This window comes from Oncorhynchus clarkii, chromosome 1 (assembly GCF_045791955.1).
Source record: "Oncorhynchus clarkii lewisi isolate Uvic-CL-2024 chromosome 1, UVic_Ocla_1.0, whole genome shotgun sequence".
Lineage (NCBI taxonomy): Eukaryota > Metazoa > Chordata > Actinopteri > Salmoniformes > Salmonidae > Oncorhynchus > Oncorhynchus clarkii.
Genome location: NC_092147.1, coordinates 46,542,867 through 46,555,858, shown reverse-complemented (window position 1 = coordinate 46,555,858; position 12,992 = coordinate 46,542,867). Strand labels below are relative to the sequence as shown.

The window sequence follows — 12,992 nt, the reverse complement described above, 5'->3', positions numbered from 1 at the left end:
ATTAAATAGACGCAATTTTTGTTTATGATGCATTTGGCTATGTTCAATTCATTCGCACAAAACGTATTTACAAAAGCATTCACTGTGAAAGTTGATACATGTACTATAGGCCCTTCATATATATACTATATTCAGCACTTCGTTTAATTTATCGAATCAGTTACTGTTTTCTTACTCAAACCGCGAGCAACATCTGTCAAACTCAGACATTTCTCAGGGATGTCGATTCGCACCGGGCAAGTATTGTCAGAGGACTTTGGAGTTTGCCAAAAAAAACAGTAGGTTATTCTGGCTGGAATTGTTACTCTCCTGCCATGTAAAAATTACTGACATGGCAGATTTGAACGGCACTAAAATGACAGATGTGCTGTTTTGTGCTTGTGCACATAATTACGTTACCCCAATAAAACGAATCCCGTCCGAATATGGCTTTAAAGCTGGGTAACTACTCCAAGTAGTGGAGAAATGAAGTGGTTAATATCATTATTGGCACAGGCAAAACAGATAGCAATAAATACTTGTGGAAATATTAAATAACGTCGAATATAAGATAAAACATCAATGTCTGTCTATTTTGTTCATATTTTAAGCAGATGGATTGTTTCCCAGCAGCCAGAGTGATTTAATTTGTCAAGCTCCGTGACTTCGGAAACACCCCTCTCCGCCCACCTCCAGTCTACTGTCCCGAGAGTGGAGTTTGCGCAATGTTATCAGCTCCGCCATTGACGGAGTCGCTGGAGAAAATTGCACATAGCCTGTCGCGTTTGTTCTTAGTAAGTATTCGACGTCTAGATCATGTATTCTCACAACTGAATTTAGTGTCGTTAATACATACGGTTGTTTACATCTACATGATTGGATTTGCATAAACTGTACGGCAGAAGTTGTCAAGCCTCCTGCATCGTTAGCTAGCTTACGCACACCTAGCCAGCAGCGAGCGTGTCGTGCACGGCTGCGTCGCCCGTGTGCTCCACTCCATGGATCCAAGAATCGCCTGGTTCCAGCCAGAACAGCTCGGCCCTGCCAATAGCGCGTGGATGAATATTTGGGAAACGACACAAGGTCTGGGCAATTTGAGTTTGAGTAATCATAACAACCACGGCTCTGCTGTGTGGAACACGCCCACCACCAAGACGAGCCCTAGTACAACGGTATCAGTGAACTGGGGCACGGGCAACGTGATTCAGAACGGAGTCCCCGACGCTGTCACGAGCAGCAGTGAGACGAGGATGCAAGGGACGATCAATCCAAAAGGCGATAATGAAATAGAACATAAATTCGACCTATTGGAAGCAAATATCAACCAGCATCCTGCGGGGAGGGGTAGTAGTGGACCTTGGGTAGTGGGTGGCACTGCGTTCGGTAGCTGGAGAGAACGAGAAAGAGAATGTGGACTTGGGAACAGACGGAGAAGAGACAACCGAGCGAGCACTTTCGGATTTAACCGCAGTTTATTGAGTATTGGCAGTAACTCTGCAGTGGACGACGCTGGGTGCCGTGGAGTTGGTTACACAGGCACGCCTTGGAAAACCAGGAACTACTCTGCAGGGATTTTGGGGTAAGGAAGGATGCCTGGGGCAGCAGAACTCCTCTACACACACGTGTCATGTTTGAACTGGCAGGATGTCAATGTATTACAGAACACAGGGAGGGACATTGGTGTGTGTTTTGCCAATAAGTTATGAGCCACCTGATAAGTTGATCTACATGAGGAGATTTCTCACACAGAATGATCACATATTGCCTGTCTTTTCTAGCTCGTCAGTGATAAAGATGACTTTCGTTGAACATCATATGTACTATTCAGCAGCAGTTGTTTACAATATGTGAAGTCTTATCATAAGACTCGTGCAAACACACATTTGGGATCATGTGAGTTGAAAGAGTTGGGTGCCCACATTAGAGTAGACTGCTATTATTATCCTCAGTTTTGTTTCCTTCCTCAGAACATGACCAGGTAGATCTGAACTGGCACCACACAAGGCTAGCTCAGCTCTGTTACATTCCAATGACTCATCTGGTTCAGACTCCACAAACTCCTTCCTACTTGACATACTGAGAAGTTCGTGGTACAAGTGTTTTTCAGTGAGAAGCGTGCATTCCTCAATTTTCCATTTATGATTTTATAATAGTATGGGCTCTTTGAATTATGGATATTTCATCGCTATCCTATATAGTTTCAGAATCAGAAGTAGGTCCTACACCCGAAACTATTAAAATGGCTAGGGGCCCATTCTATGAGCTTTTCAGTTAACCCCACCACTGATCTGAGACCTGAACATGTAGAAATGAAACCACCCTTTTCATTTTAATCTTATCTCCTCTGCTGTATTAATAGCCTAGCGCAGGGGTCTCCAACAGTACCAGTAGCTCGCAGCACACCTATGAGTAGCTTACCAAACAATTATGTTCCACTGCAAACTGTCATAAACAAATCTCACAAGTATCAGACCCTGCAAGTTCCCAGCTACTTACTAATCAATGCAACACTGACATTATCCAGGGCTTGACATTCACTTTTTTTTTTTTGCCTTTGGGCAAGTAGGACTGATTCTTTACTTGTCTGAAAGCTCAAGTCACTTGTCCCCCCCCCCCCCCCCCAAAAAAAAAGGTGACACTTTTTTTGTGTTTTTGTACGATGCAAGGAACCACTGTACAAAATAACCTTAATTATTGTCACTGGTATTGACAATGGGAGGCTGCTGGCCTCTTATCCCATGTATCATATCTTCTGCTGTTGTGGCCTTGAGCAAGGCACTTAACCCCCCACAAATTAAAATACTACACTGATGGGCAACTGATTCAAAACCATGTGGTCTGTCAACCCTCCATTTGGAGAGCTATTATCCAACCCTGCTCAAACACACCAGTCAGTTTATCAAGGTCCAGTTGATTGCCAGATTTAGAAAAAAAAAATTTTTTTACAATGTGATGTTACCCCCAATCGTTCTCCTTAATGCTGAGAGCTAAACTGAGATGCATCATGTCCCATTTTTACAGTCGGACTCACAACCTTCCAATCTCAGGGCAGACACTCTAACCACAAGGCCACTGAGATGGTCAGTTAGGCTATTCTAATAATATATATTTTTACTTTGTCAGAATTACATGGCCAGTATTGAATAGAGGAGAATCCGAGCCAATTTTGAGTGCTGCCCTAAATGCACCACCATCAAGCAGCTTAGGAAAGAGATCCTCTGTCTGTTAGCTCAGCTGCAAAAAAGGATAACATGCTTCTGAGTAAACCTCTGTAACCCAGGCAAATCGAATCTCAGTTTTAAATGCCTCCTATAGCAAAGCTGTTGCTGAGTCGGGCGGTGTTGATCTGTCCCAATCCAACGGACAGATGTAAAAGCTCAACTCCGCGGCCCACGGGAGACTGGACACTCGCAAGGCGTAGAGGATTGGGGAGGCAGTCTGGGCACACTTTCATCTATACGAAAGATCCAATCCATCTATCTAACAGCTTTGCCCCTCTTGAGACGGACCTACCAGCCCCAGGAGTCTGCACGGATCCTGGGTGTATACTAACAGCCGGCAGGTGCCCGGTGGCACCCTCCCTAACAGCCACCACAGTTCAGCAAATCGCTTCCCCATCAGATTCCATCAACACCATTATTGTGGGCAGCTCGACGGTGAGATTTTGGCCTGCTTACGATCTGTGGACTGACCAAGGTCCACTGTCACCCAGGAGCCTGTGTCCATGACATCAACTCCCCCCTGCCCACGGTTCTGGCCAACTACTCCAATATTGACACCATTGTCACTCACACAGGTTTTAACAACCTTTTTTTTTAGGCGATCTGAGAAACATTTTCCAAACACCCTCGCTAGCACAGGGAAGATAATAATTATCTATGGCCCCCTCCCGTGTTGCCGAAGGGGTTCGTAACTTTTCAGCTGACTCTTTACCCTGAACGAGTACACGAAGAAACTTTGTAATGACAGGAATGTTTATTTTTGTGACAACTTTGATTTGCTGTGGGAGCAACAAGCACTTTTTAAAAGAGACAAGATTCGCCCTAACCGCAGCGGTTCATGATTATTTCCAGCAACATCGCAAACTGTTTTGAGACTGACGGACAGGGTCTATTAGTGCTCCAGTTCGCCCTGTCAGAAATAAGCAACAGAGAATTTGGAAAGCCTATCAACTCCTGTTGAAATGGCACTATGGTTATTGTGAGTAACCTAATTTTATGTTCCTTTTAACTTTGCCTTCTAGTGAGTTTATACAAACTGTCATCTCCTACCACTCTGATAGATAAGAGACTGTCAGAAAACATGGTTGTAACATTAATTAATTAGTTATTCCAACCAATCCCCCCTACCCAGACAACAGCTTTTCATACTCTATCATAAAAGGGAATAGGGGGGGGGGCAGCAGCCTCTATTTTTTTTTTTACAAATGCTCTCAGCTGTAAGACCATTTGTTTGGCGACTTTGGGTCTTTTGAGCATCATGCTGTACTGTTTAAATTTCAGGCACCCGTGCTTGCCATAACCCCGTATAGGCCACCAAAACACAGTGGTGTAAAACTACTTAAGTAGAAATACTTTAAAGTACTACCGTAAGTAGTTGTTTTGGGTACTTTACTATTTATATTTTTGACAACTTTTACTTCACTACATTCCTTAAGAAAATATTGTACTTTTTACTCCATACATTTTTCTTGACACCCAAAGTATTCGTTTCATTTTGAATGCTTAGCAGCACAGGAAAATGGTCCAATTCACGCACTTATCAGCAGAACATCCCTGGTCATCCCTACTGCCTCTGATCTGGTGGACTCGTTAAATAAACACACATGCTTTGTTTGTAAATCATGTCTGAATGTTGGAGTGTGCCCTTGCTATCCACAAATTTAAAAAAATTGCGTATAGTGCCGTCTGGTTTGCATAATATAAGGAATTTGAAATACTTTTGATACTTATGTCAATTTTAGCGATTACATTTACTTTTGATACTTAAGTATATTAAACCAAATACATTTTAAACTTTTACTTAAGTAGTATTTTACTGGGTGACTTACTTGAGTCATTTACTATTAAGATATCTTTACTTTTACTGAAGTATGACAATTGGGTACTTTTTCTACCACTGCCAAAACACTGCCCCACTTTCTTTACTGATTTAACTGAATTATTGTCTTTGAGAACTATGTTAAAATAACTGTTGGGTGCATTTAATATTCATGTTGACCAAGATACTGACTCCATAGCCATTTAATTTCTGAATCTTTTGAGCTCTATGGACTTTATCCAGCATGTTCCTTGTCCCACCCATAAATGCGGCCATACTCTGGACCTGGTTATTACCAAAGGGCTTTCTATTGACTTATCCTCTATTGTTGATGTTGCTTTATCTGATCACCACTGTGTATTCTTTTACTACCTTGTTGCATATTGCACAGGGTAATACAGAACGCATTATTAAGAAACACTATCTTACCTGTGAAGTTGCTACATAATTTATTGGAGTGTATGAACAATACTCCACCACCTATTCTGCCTTCATCTTCTGATGATTTAGTTGATCACTTTAATTGCAAAATAAGGGCAACTTGGCATATATAACAAGGCAATTTAGAAATGCCAGACGGGCTCATTTTTATAACTTGCTCACTATTTATCAGAATAATCAGATAGTGCTCTTCTCGACCATTGATGGCTTGATAAATCCTACCCCCGCAAATCTTTGAACTTTCCTCCACATCTAAATGTAATGAGTTTGCGCCATATTATAGAGAGAACTTAAATTAGGCTGGGTATCAGTCAAGCAAGACCCGGTGAGAATTTTGATATGTGTCCTAGGCTACCACGCAAAGGGACTATGGATTTATTTTCCCTGGTTGGCACAGACATGCACTGGAAAGTGATATCACAACTTAAGCCTTCTACCTGCCTTCGAGGCTATCCCCACCACCTTCTTCATATCTGAAGAAGTGCAAGCTATTGTTAATCTCTAACTGTTCACAGGCACTTTCCCCACTGCACTAAACTGCTATGGTGAAACCCCTTCTGAAAAAAAGTCATCTAGATTCTTCTGATTTTAGCAAATTTTCAGCCAATTTCCAACCTTCCATTGTTAAGCAAAAATCTGGAGAAACTTGTTATTTTTAAGTCCCAACTTTATTTTAGAAAAATTCCAATCTGGTTTTCGTAACACCCACAGCACAGAGAAAGCCTTAGTTAATGTGATTTTTAGCTGTTTGGCATCTGTGTTGGCTCTATCTAGTTAGTCTCGTACAGTGCATTCAGAAAGTAGTCAGACCCTTGCCCTTTTCCCACATTTTGTTACATTACAGCCTTATTCTAAAATGGATTAAGCTGTTTTTTACCTCACAATCTACACACAATACCCCATAATGACTAAGCAAAAACAGGTTTTTGAAATGTTTGCAAATGTATTAAAAATAAAAAATACTCAATTTACATAATTATTCATTATAGACCCTTTACTATGAGACTTGAAATTGAGCTCCAGTGCATCCTGTCTCCATTGATCATCCTTGATGTTTCTACAACTTGATTGGAGTCCACCTGTGGTAAATTCAATTGATTGAACATGATTTGGAAGGCACACACCTGTCTATATAAAGGTCCCACAGTTGACAGTGCATATCAGAGCAAAAACCAAGGAATTGTCCGTAGAGCTCAGAAACAAGATTGTGTCGAGGCACAGATCTGGGGAAAGGTACCAAAAAATGTGTGCAGCATTGAAGGTCCTCAAACACATAGTGGCCTCCATCATTCTTAAATGAAAGAAGTTTGTAACCACCAAGACACTTCCTAGAGCTGGACGCCAGGCCAAACTGAGCAATCGGGAGAAGGTCCTTGGTCAGAAAGGTCACCAAGAAACTGATGGTCACTCTGACAGAGCTCCAGAGTTCCTCTGTAGATATGGGAGAACTTCCAGAATGACAACTATCTCTGCAGCACCACCAATCCTTCATGGTAGATTGGCCAGATGGAAGCCATTCCTCAGTAAAAGTCACTTAGACTCTCAGACCATGAGAAATACGATTCTCTGGTCTGATGAAACCACGACTGATGTCTTTGGCCTGAATGTCAAGCAAAACATCTGGAGGAAACCTGGCACCATCCCTACGGTGAAGCAAGGTGATGGCAGCATCATGCTGTGGGGGAATGTTTTTCAGTGGCAAGGACTGGGAAACTAGTCAGGATCGAGGGAAAGATGAACGGAGCAAAGTACAGAGATCCTTGATGAAAACCTGCTCCAGAGTGCTCAGGACCTCAGATTGGAGCGAAGGTTCACCTTCCAACAAGACAACAACCCTAAGCACACAGCCAAGACAACACAGGAGTGGCTTCAGGACAAGTCTCTGAATGTCTTTGAGTGGCCCAGCCAGAGCCCGGATTTGAACTTGATTGAACATCTCTGAAGAGACCTGAAAATAGCGGTGCAGCAATGCTCCCCATTCAACCTGACAGAGCTTGAGAAGATCTGCAGAGAAAAGAAACTCCAAATACAGGTGTGCTAAGCTTGTAGCGTCATACCCAAGGAGACTCGAGGCTGTAATCACTGCCAAAAGGTGCTTCAACATAGTATTGAGTAAAGGGTCAATGGAAAGGCTCTCAATACCTACAGTTGAAGTCAGAAGTTTACATCCACTTAGGTTGCAGTCATTAAAACTAGTTTTTCAACCACTCCACAACTTTCTTGTTAACAAACTATAGTTTTGGCAAGTCGGTTAAGACATCTACATTGTGCATGACACAAGTAATTTTCCAACAATTGTTTACAGACAGATTATTTCACCTATAAATCACAATTCAAGTGGGTCAGAAGTTTATGTACACTAAGTTGACTGTGCCTTTAAACAGCTTGGAACATTCCAGAAAATTATGTCATGGCTTTAGAAGCTTCTGATAGGCTAATTGACATAATTTGAGTCAATTGACGGAGTACCTGTGGATGTATTTCAAGGCCTACCTTCAAACAGTGCCTCTTTGCTTGACATCATGGGAAAATCAAAAGAAATCAGCCAAGACCTCAGAAAAAAAAGATAGACCTCCACAAGTCTGGTTCATCCTTGGGAGCAATTTTCAAATGCCTGAAGGTACCACGTTCATCTGTAGAAACAATAGTACATAAGTATAAACATCATGGGACCACGCAGCCGTCATACCGCTCACGAAGGAGACGCATTCTGTCTTCAAGAGATTAACGTACTTTGGTGCGAAACTGCAATCTATATCCACAGTAAAACGACACCTATGTCGACATAACCTGAAAGGCCGCTCAGCAAGGAAGAAGCCACTGCTCCAAAACTGCTATTTAAAAAAGCAAGACTACGGTTTGCAACTGCACATGGGACAAAGATTGTACTTTTTGGAGAAATGCCCTCTGTTCTGATGAAACAAAAAATATAACTTTTTGGCCATAATGAGCATCGTTATTTTGGGAGGAAAAAGGGGGAGGCTTGCAAGCCGAAGAACACCATCCCAACCATGAAGCACGGTGTGGCAGCATCATGTTGTGGGGTTGCTTTGCTGCAGGAGGGACTGGTACACTACACAAAATAGATCAATAGATCATGAGGATGGAAAATGATGTGGGGCTATATTGAAGCAACATCTCAAGACATCAGTCAGGAAGTTAAAGCTTGGTCGCAAATGGTCTTCCAAATGGACAATGACCCCAAGCATACTTCCAAAGTTGTGGCAAAATGGCTTAAGGACATCAAAGTCAAGGTATTGGAGTGGCCATCACAAAGCCCTGACCTCAATCCTATAGAAAATGTGTGGGCAGAACTAAAAAAGCGTGTGTGAGCAAGGAGGCCTACAAACCTGACTCCGTTACACCAGCTCTGTCAGGAGGAATGGCCCAAAATTCACCCAACTTATTGTGTGAAGCTTGTGGAAGGCTACCCTAAACATTTGATCCAAGTTAAACAATTTTAAAGGCAATGCTACCAAATACTAATTAATTAATTAATTAATCTACTGGCAGGAAGACAAACAAGAAGACATGTATTGTAGAGCACATCACTTTACCTGGTCTTTCAAGTGATGAAGGGGGGTCAGCTGGAAACACTCGTCATTCAACCTATAGAATGTTGTTTTACATTATAATTAGTTATTATTAGTGGCAAGTTAAAATGTATCGTAAACCAGAATGGATGAACTAATTATTGTTCAACCAATAATGTTATTATGAGTGATAACTGTTGTGTCACAAGTTTCTGCCTGTGAACAGTGTATTTGGTGCATGGTGGTGGAGACGGTCTGTCAGAGGCTGAGGGTGGAGAGACCGTCTGCTGGCAGGAAGACAAACAAGAAGAAATGTATTGTGGGGCACAACTTTATATGGGGTTCAAGTGAGGAATGGGATCAGCTGGAAACACTACTCATTCAACCTAATAGAATGTTGTTTTACAGTATACTTATAGTATTTCTTATTTTATATAGATTTGCTTTTCAATGAAAGAAGACAGCAGCTGATTGACCCATTGACTGTATAGGGTCAACCATGACTAGTTTCACAAAACTATTTATTGTTTTGTGGTCGACCACTACTGGAAACTAACGCTCTTCTGTACATTGTGCTGTAACGTACAATTGACCTTATTTTAGCGTCCCAAAAACGTAACACTGCTCCAAAAAATAAAGGGAACACTTAAACAACCCAATGTAACTCCAAGTCAATCACACTTCTGTGAAATCAAACTGTCCACTTAGGAAGCAACACTGATTGACAATAAATTTCACATGCTGTTGTGCAAATGGAATAGACAACAGGTGGTAATTATAGGCAATTAGCAAGACACCCCCAATAAAGGAGTGGTTCTGCAGGTGGTGACCAGACCACTTCTCAGTTCCTATGCTTCCTGGCTGATGTTTTGGTCACTTTTGAATGCTGGCGGGGCTTTCACTCTAGTGGTAGCATGAGACAGAGTCTACAACCCACACAAGAGGCTCAGGTAGTGCAGCTCATCCAGGATGGCACATCAATGCGAGCACATCTGGGACATCATGTCTCGCTCCATCCACATCCACATCGTTGCACCACAGACTGTCCAGGAGTTGGTGGATGCTTTAGTCCAGGTCTGGGAGGAGATCCCTCAGGAGACCATCCACCACCTCATCAGGAGCATGCCCAGGCGTTGTAGGGAGGTCATACAGGCACGTGGAGGCCACACACACTACTGAGCCTCATTTTGACTTGTTTTAAGGACATTACATCAAAGTTGGATCAGCCTGTAGTGTGGTTTTCCACTTTAATTTTGAGTGTGACTCCAAATCCAGACCTCCATGGGTTGATAAATTTGATTTCCATTGATACTTTGTGTGATTTTGTTGTCAGCACATTCAACTATGTAAAGAAAAAAGTATTTAATAATAATATTTCATTCATTCAGATCTAGGATGTGTTATTTTGGTGTTCTCTTAATTGTTTTGAGCAGTGTACTTCCAGGTCAACTGTAATATGAATACCATTGTAAAGCACAATCATTGACGAGACCATCATGCTGCCCGTCTCTCCATGATTGAAGAAGGCGATGAGCTCCGTCAGGTCTTTTTAACAATGGAAGGTAGGGAAGCAAAACCTACTGCGTGATAGGGAAAGGGGGGAAACTGCATTCTTCACTCGATATGTCCAACTTATCACCTCTAAAATGTAAATAAAACACTATAAAGAGTTTTTATATAATGTGTCATTACATACCTACAGTTGAAGTCGGAAGTTTACATACACCTTACCCAACTACATTTAAATTCAGCTTTTCACAATTCCTGACATTTAATCCTGGTAAAAATTCCTTGTTTTAGGTAAATTAGGATCACAACTTTATTTTAAGAATGTGAAATGTCAGAATAATAATTGAGTGATTTATTTCAGCTTTTATTTCTTTCATCACATTCCCAGTGGGTCAGAAGTTTACATACACTCAATTAGTATTTGGTAGCATTGCCTTTAAATTGTTTAACTTGGATCAAATGTTTTGGGTAGCCTTCCACAAGCTTCCCACAATAAGTTGGGTGAATTTTGGGCCATTCCTCCTGACAGAGCTGGTGTAACGGAGTCAGGTTTGTAGGCCTCCTTGCTCACGCACGCTTTTTTTAGTTCTGCCCACACATTTTCTATAGGATTGAGGTCAGGGCTTTGTGATGGCCACTCCAATACCTTGACTTTGTTGTCCTTAAGCCATTTTGCCACAACTTTGGAAGTATGCTTGGGGTCATTGTCCATTTGGAAGACCAATTTTCATTTTACTTGCTCATGATGCATCTATTTTGTGAAGTGCACCAGTCCCTCCTGCAGCAAAGCACTCCAACAACATGATGCTGCCACCCCCGTGCTTCACAGTTGGGATGGTGTTCTTCGGCTTGCAAGCCTCCCCCTTTTTCCTCCAAACATAACGATGGTCATTATGTCCAAGCAGTTCTATTTTTGTTTCATCAGACCAGAGGACATTTCTCCAAAAAGTACGATCTTAAAAGGAACCACCAGCCCCATGTGCAGTTGCAAACTGTAGTCTGGCTTTTTATGGGGTTTTTGGAGCAGTGGCTTTTTCCTTGCTGAGCAGCCTTTCAGGTTACGTCTGTGTAGGACTCGTTTTACTGTGGATATAGATACTTTTGTACCTGTTTCCTTCAGCATCTTCACAAGGTCCTTTGCTGCTGTTCTGGAGTTGATTTCCACTTTTTGCACCAAAGTACGTTCATATCTAGGCGACAGAATGCGTCTCCTTCCTGAGCGTACTTGATGAACGTGGTACCTTCAGGATGAACCAGACTTTTTTCTGAGGTCTTAGCTGATTAAAAAAAAAAATTAAACATTTTTTCCCATGATGTCAAGCACAGAGGGCCTGAGTAGGTAGGCCTTGAAGTACATCCACAGGTACACCTCCAGTTGACTCAAATGATGTCAATTAGCCTATCAGAAGCTTCTAAAGTCATGACAACATTTTCTGGAATTTTCCAAGCTGTTTAACCTCTCTAGGGGATGTGGGATGGTAGCGTCCCACCTGGCCAACATCCAGTGAAATTGCAGAGCGCCAAGTTCAAAAACAGAAATCCTCATTATAAAAATGTATAAAACAAGCAAGTGTTACACATCGGTTTAAAGATTAACTTCTTGTTAATCCAACCACGGTGTCAGATTTCAAAAATACTTTATGGCGAAAGCCTACCATGTGATTATGAGAAAAGCTCCCAGCAGACAAACAGTTACCAGCCAAGTAGAGGAGTTACACAAGAAATAGCGATAAAATTAATCACTTACCTTTGATCTTCATATGGTTGCACTCACAAGACTCCCATTTGCTCAATAAATGTTTGTTTTGGTCGATGAAGTCCCTCTTTATATCCAGAAACCTCTGTTTTGTTCGTGCGTTTTGTTCAGTAATCCACAGGCTCAAAGGCAGTCACACAAGCAGACAAAAAATCTGAAAAGTATCAGTAAAGTTCGTAGAAACATGTCAAACGATGTTTATAATTAATCCTCAGGTTGTTTTTAATCATAATAATCAATAATATTTCAACCGGACAAAAGCTTCGTTAATATAACAGAAAAACAAGAAAAGCGCGCTCTCGGTCGCACGCATGGAAAAACCCCTGGGGCACGGCGGTGTCCACTCATTTTTCAGAATACAAGCCTGAAACAATTTCTAAAGACTGACATCTAGTGGAAGCCATAGGAAGTGCAATTTGAGTCCTAGGTCAATGAAATCTGTATAGGCAGTCAATGGAAATCCACAAACCTAAAAGAAATCCCACTTCCTGGATGGATTTTTCTCAGGTTTTCGCCTGCCATTTCAGTTCTGTTATACTCAGACATGATTTTAACAGTTTTAGAAACTTGAGTGTTTTCTATCCAAATCTACTATATGCATATCCTAGCTTCTGGGCCTGAGTAGCAGGCAGTTTACTTTGGGCACGCTTTTCATCCGGAGGTGAAAATAGTGCCCCCTACCCTAGAGGTTAAAGGCACCGTCAACTTAGTGTATGTAAACTTCTGGCCCACTG

The 12,992-nt window shown here is 41.7% G+C and overlaps 1 protein-coding gene across 1 annotated transcript in view; it reads left to right on the top strand.

Annotated features, from left to right (window-relative positions):
• Nucleotides 1-673: 673 nt before the first annotated feature.
• Nucleotides 674-12,992, top strand: part of LOC139408046 (terminal nucleotidyltransferase 4B-like) — a 55,317-nt gene continuing 42,998 nt past the window's right edge. The window contains exon 1 of the mRNA XM_071151874.1: nt 674-1,558. Coding sequence (XP_071007975.1) covers nt 978-1,558 — 581 coding nt within the window. The 5' untranslated portion in view covers nt 674-977. The remainder of the gene's footprint in view (nt 1,559-12,992) is intronic.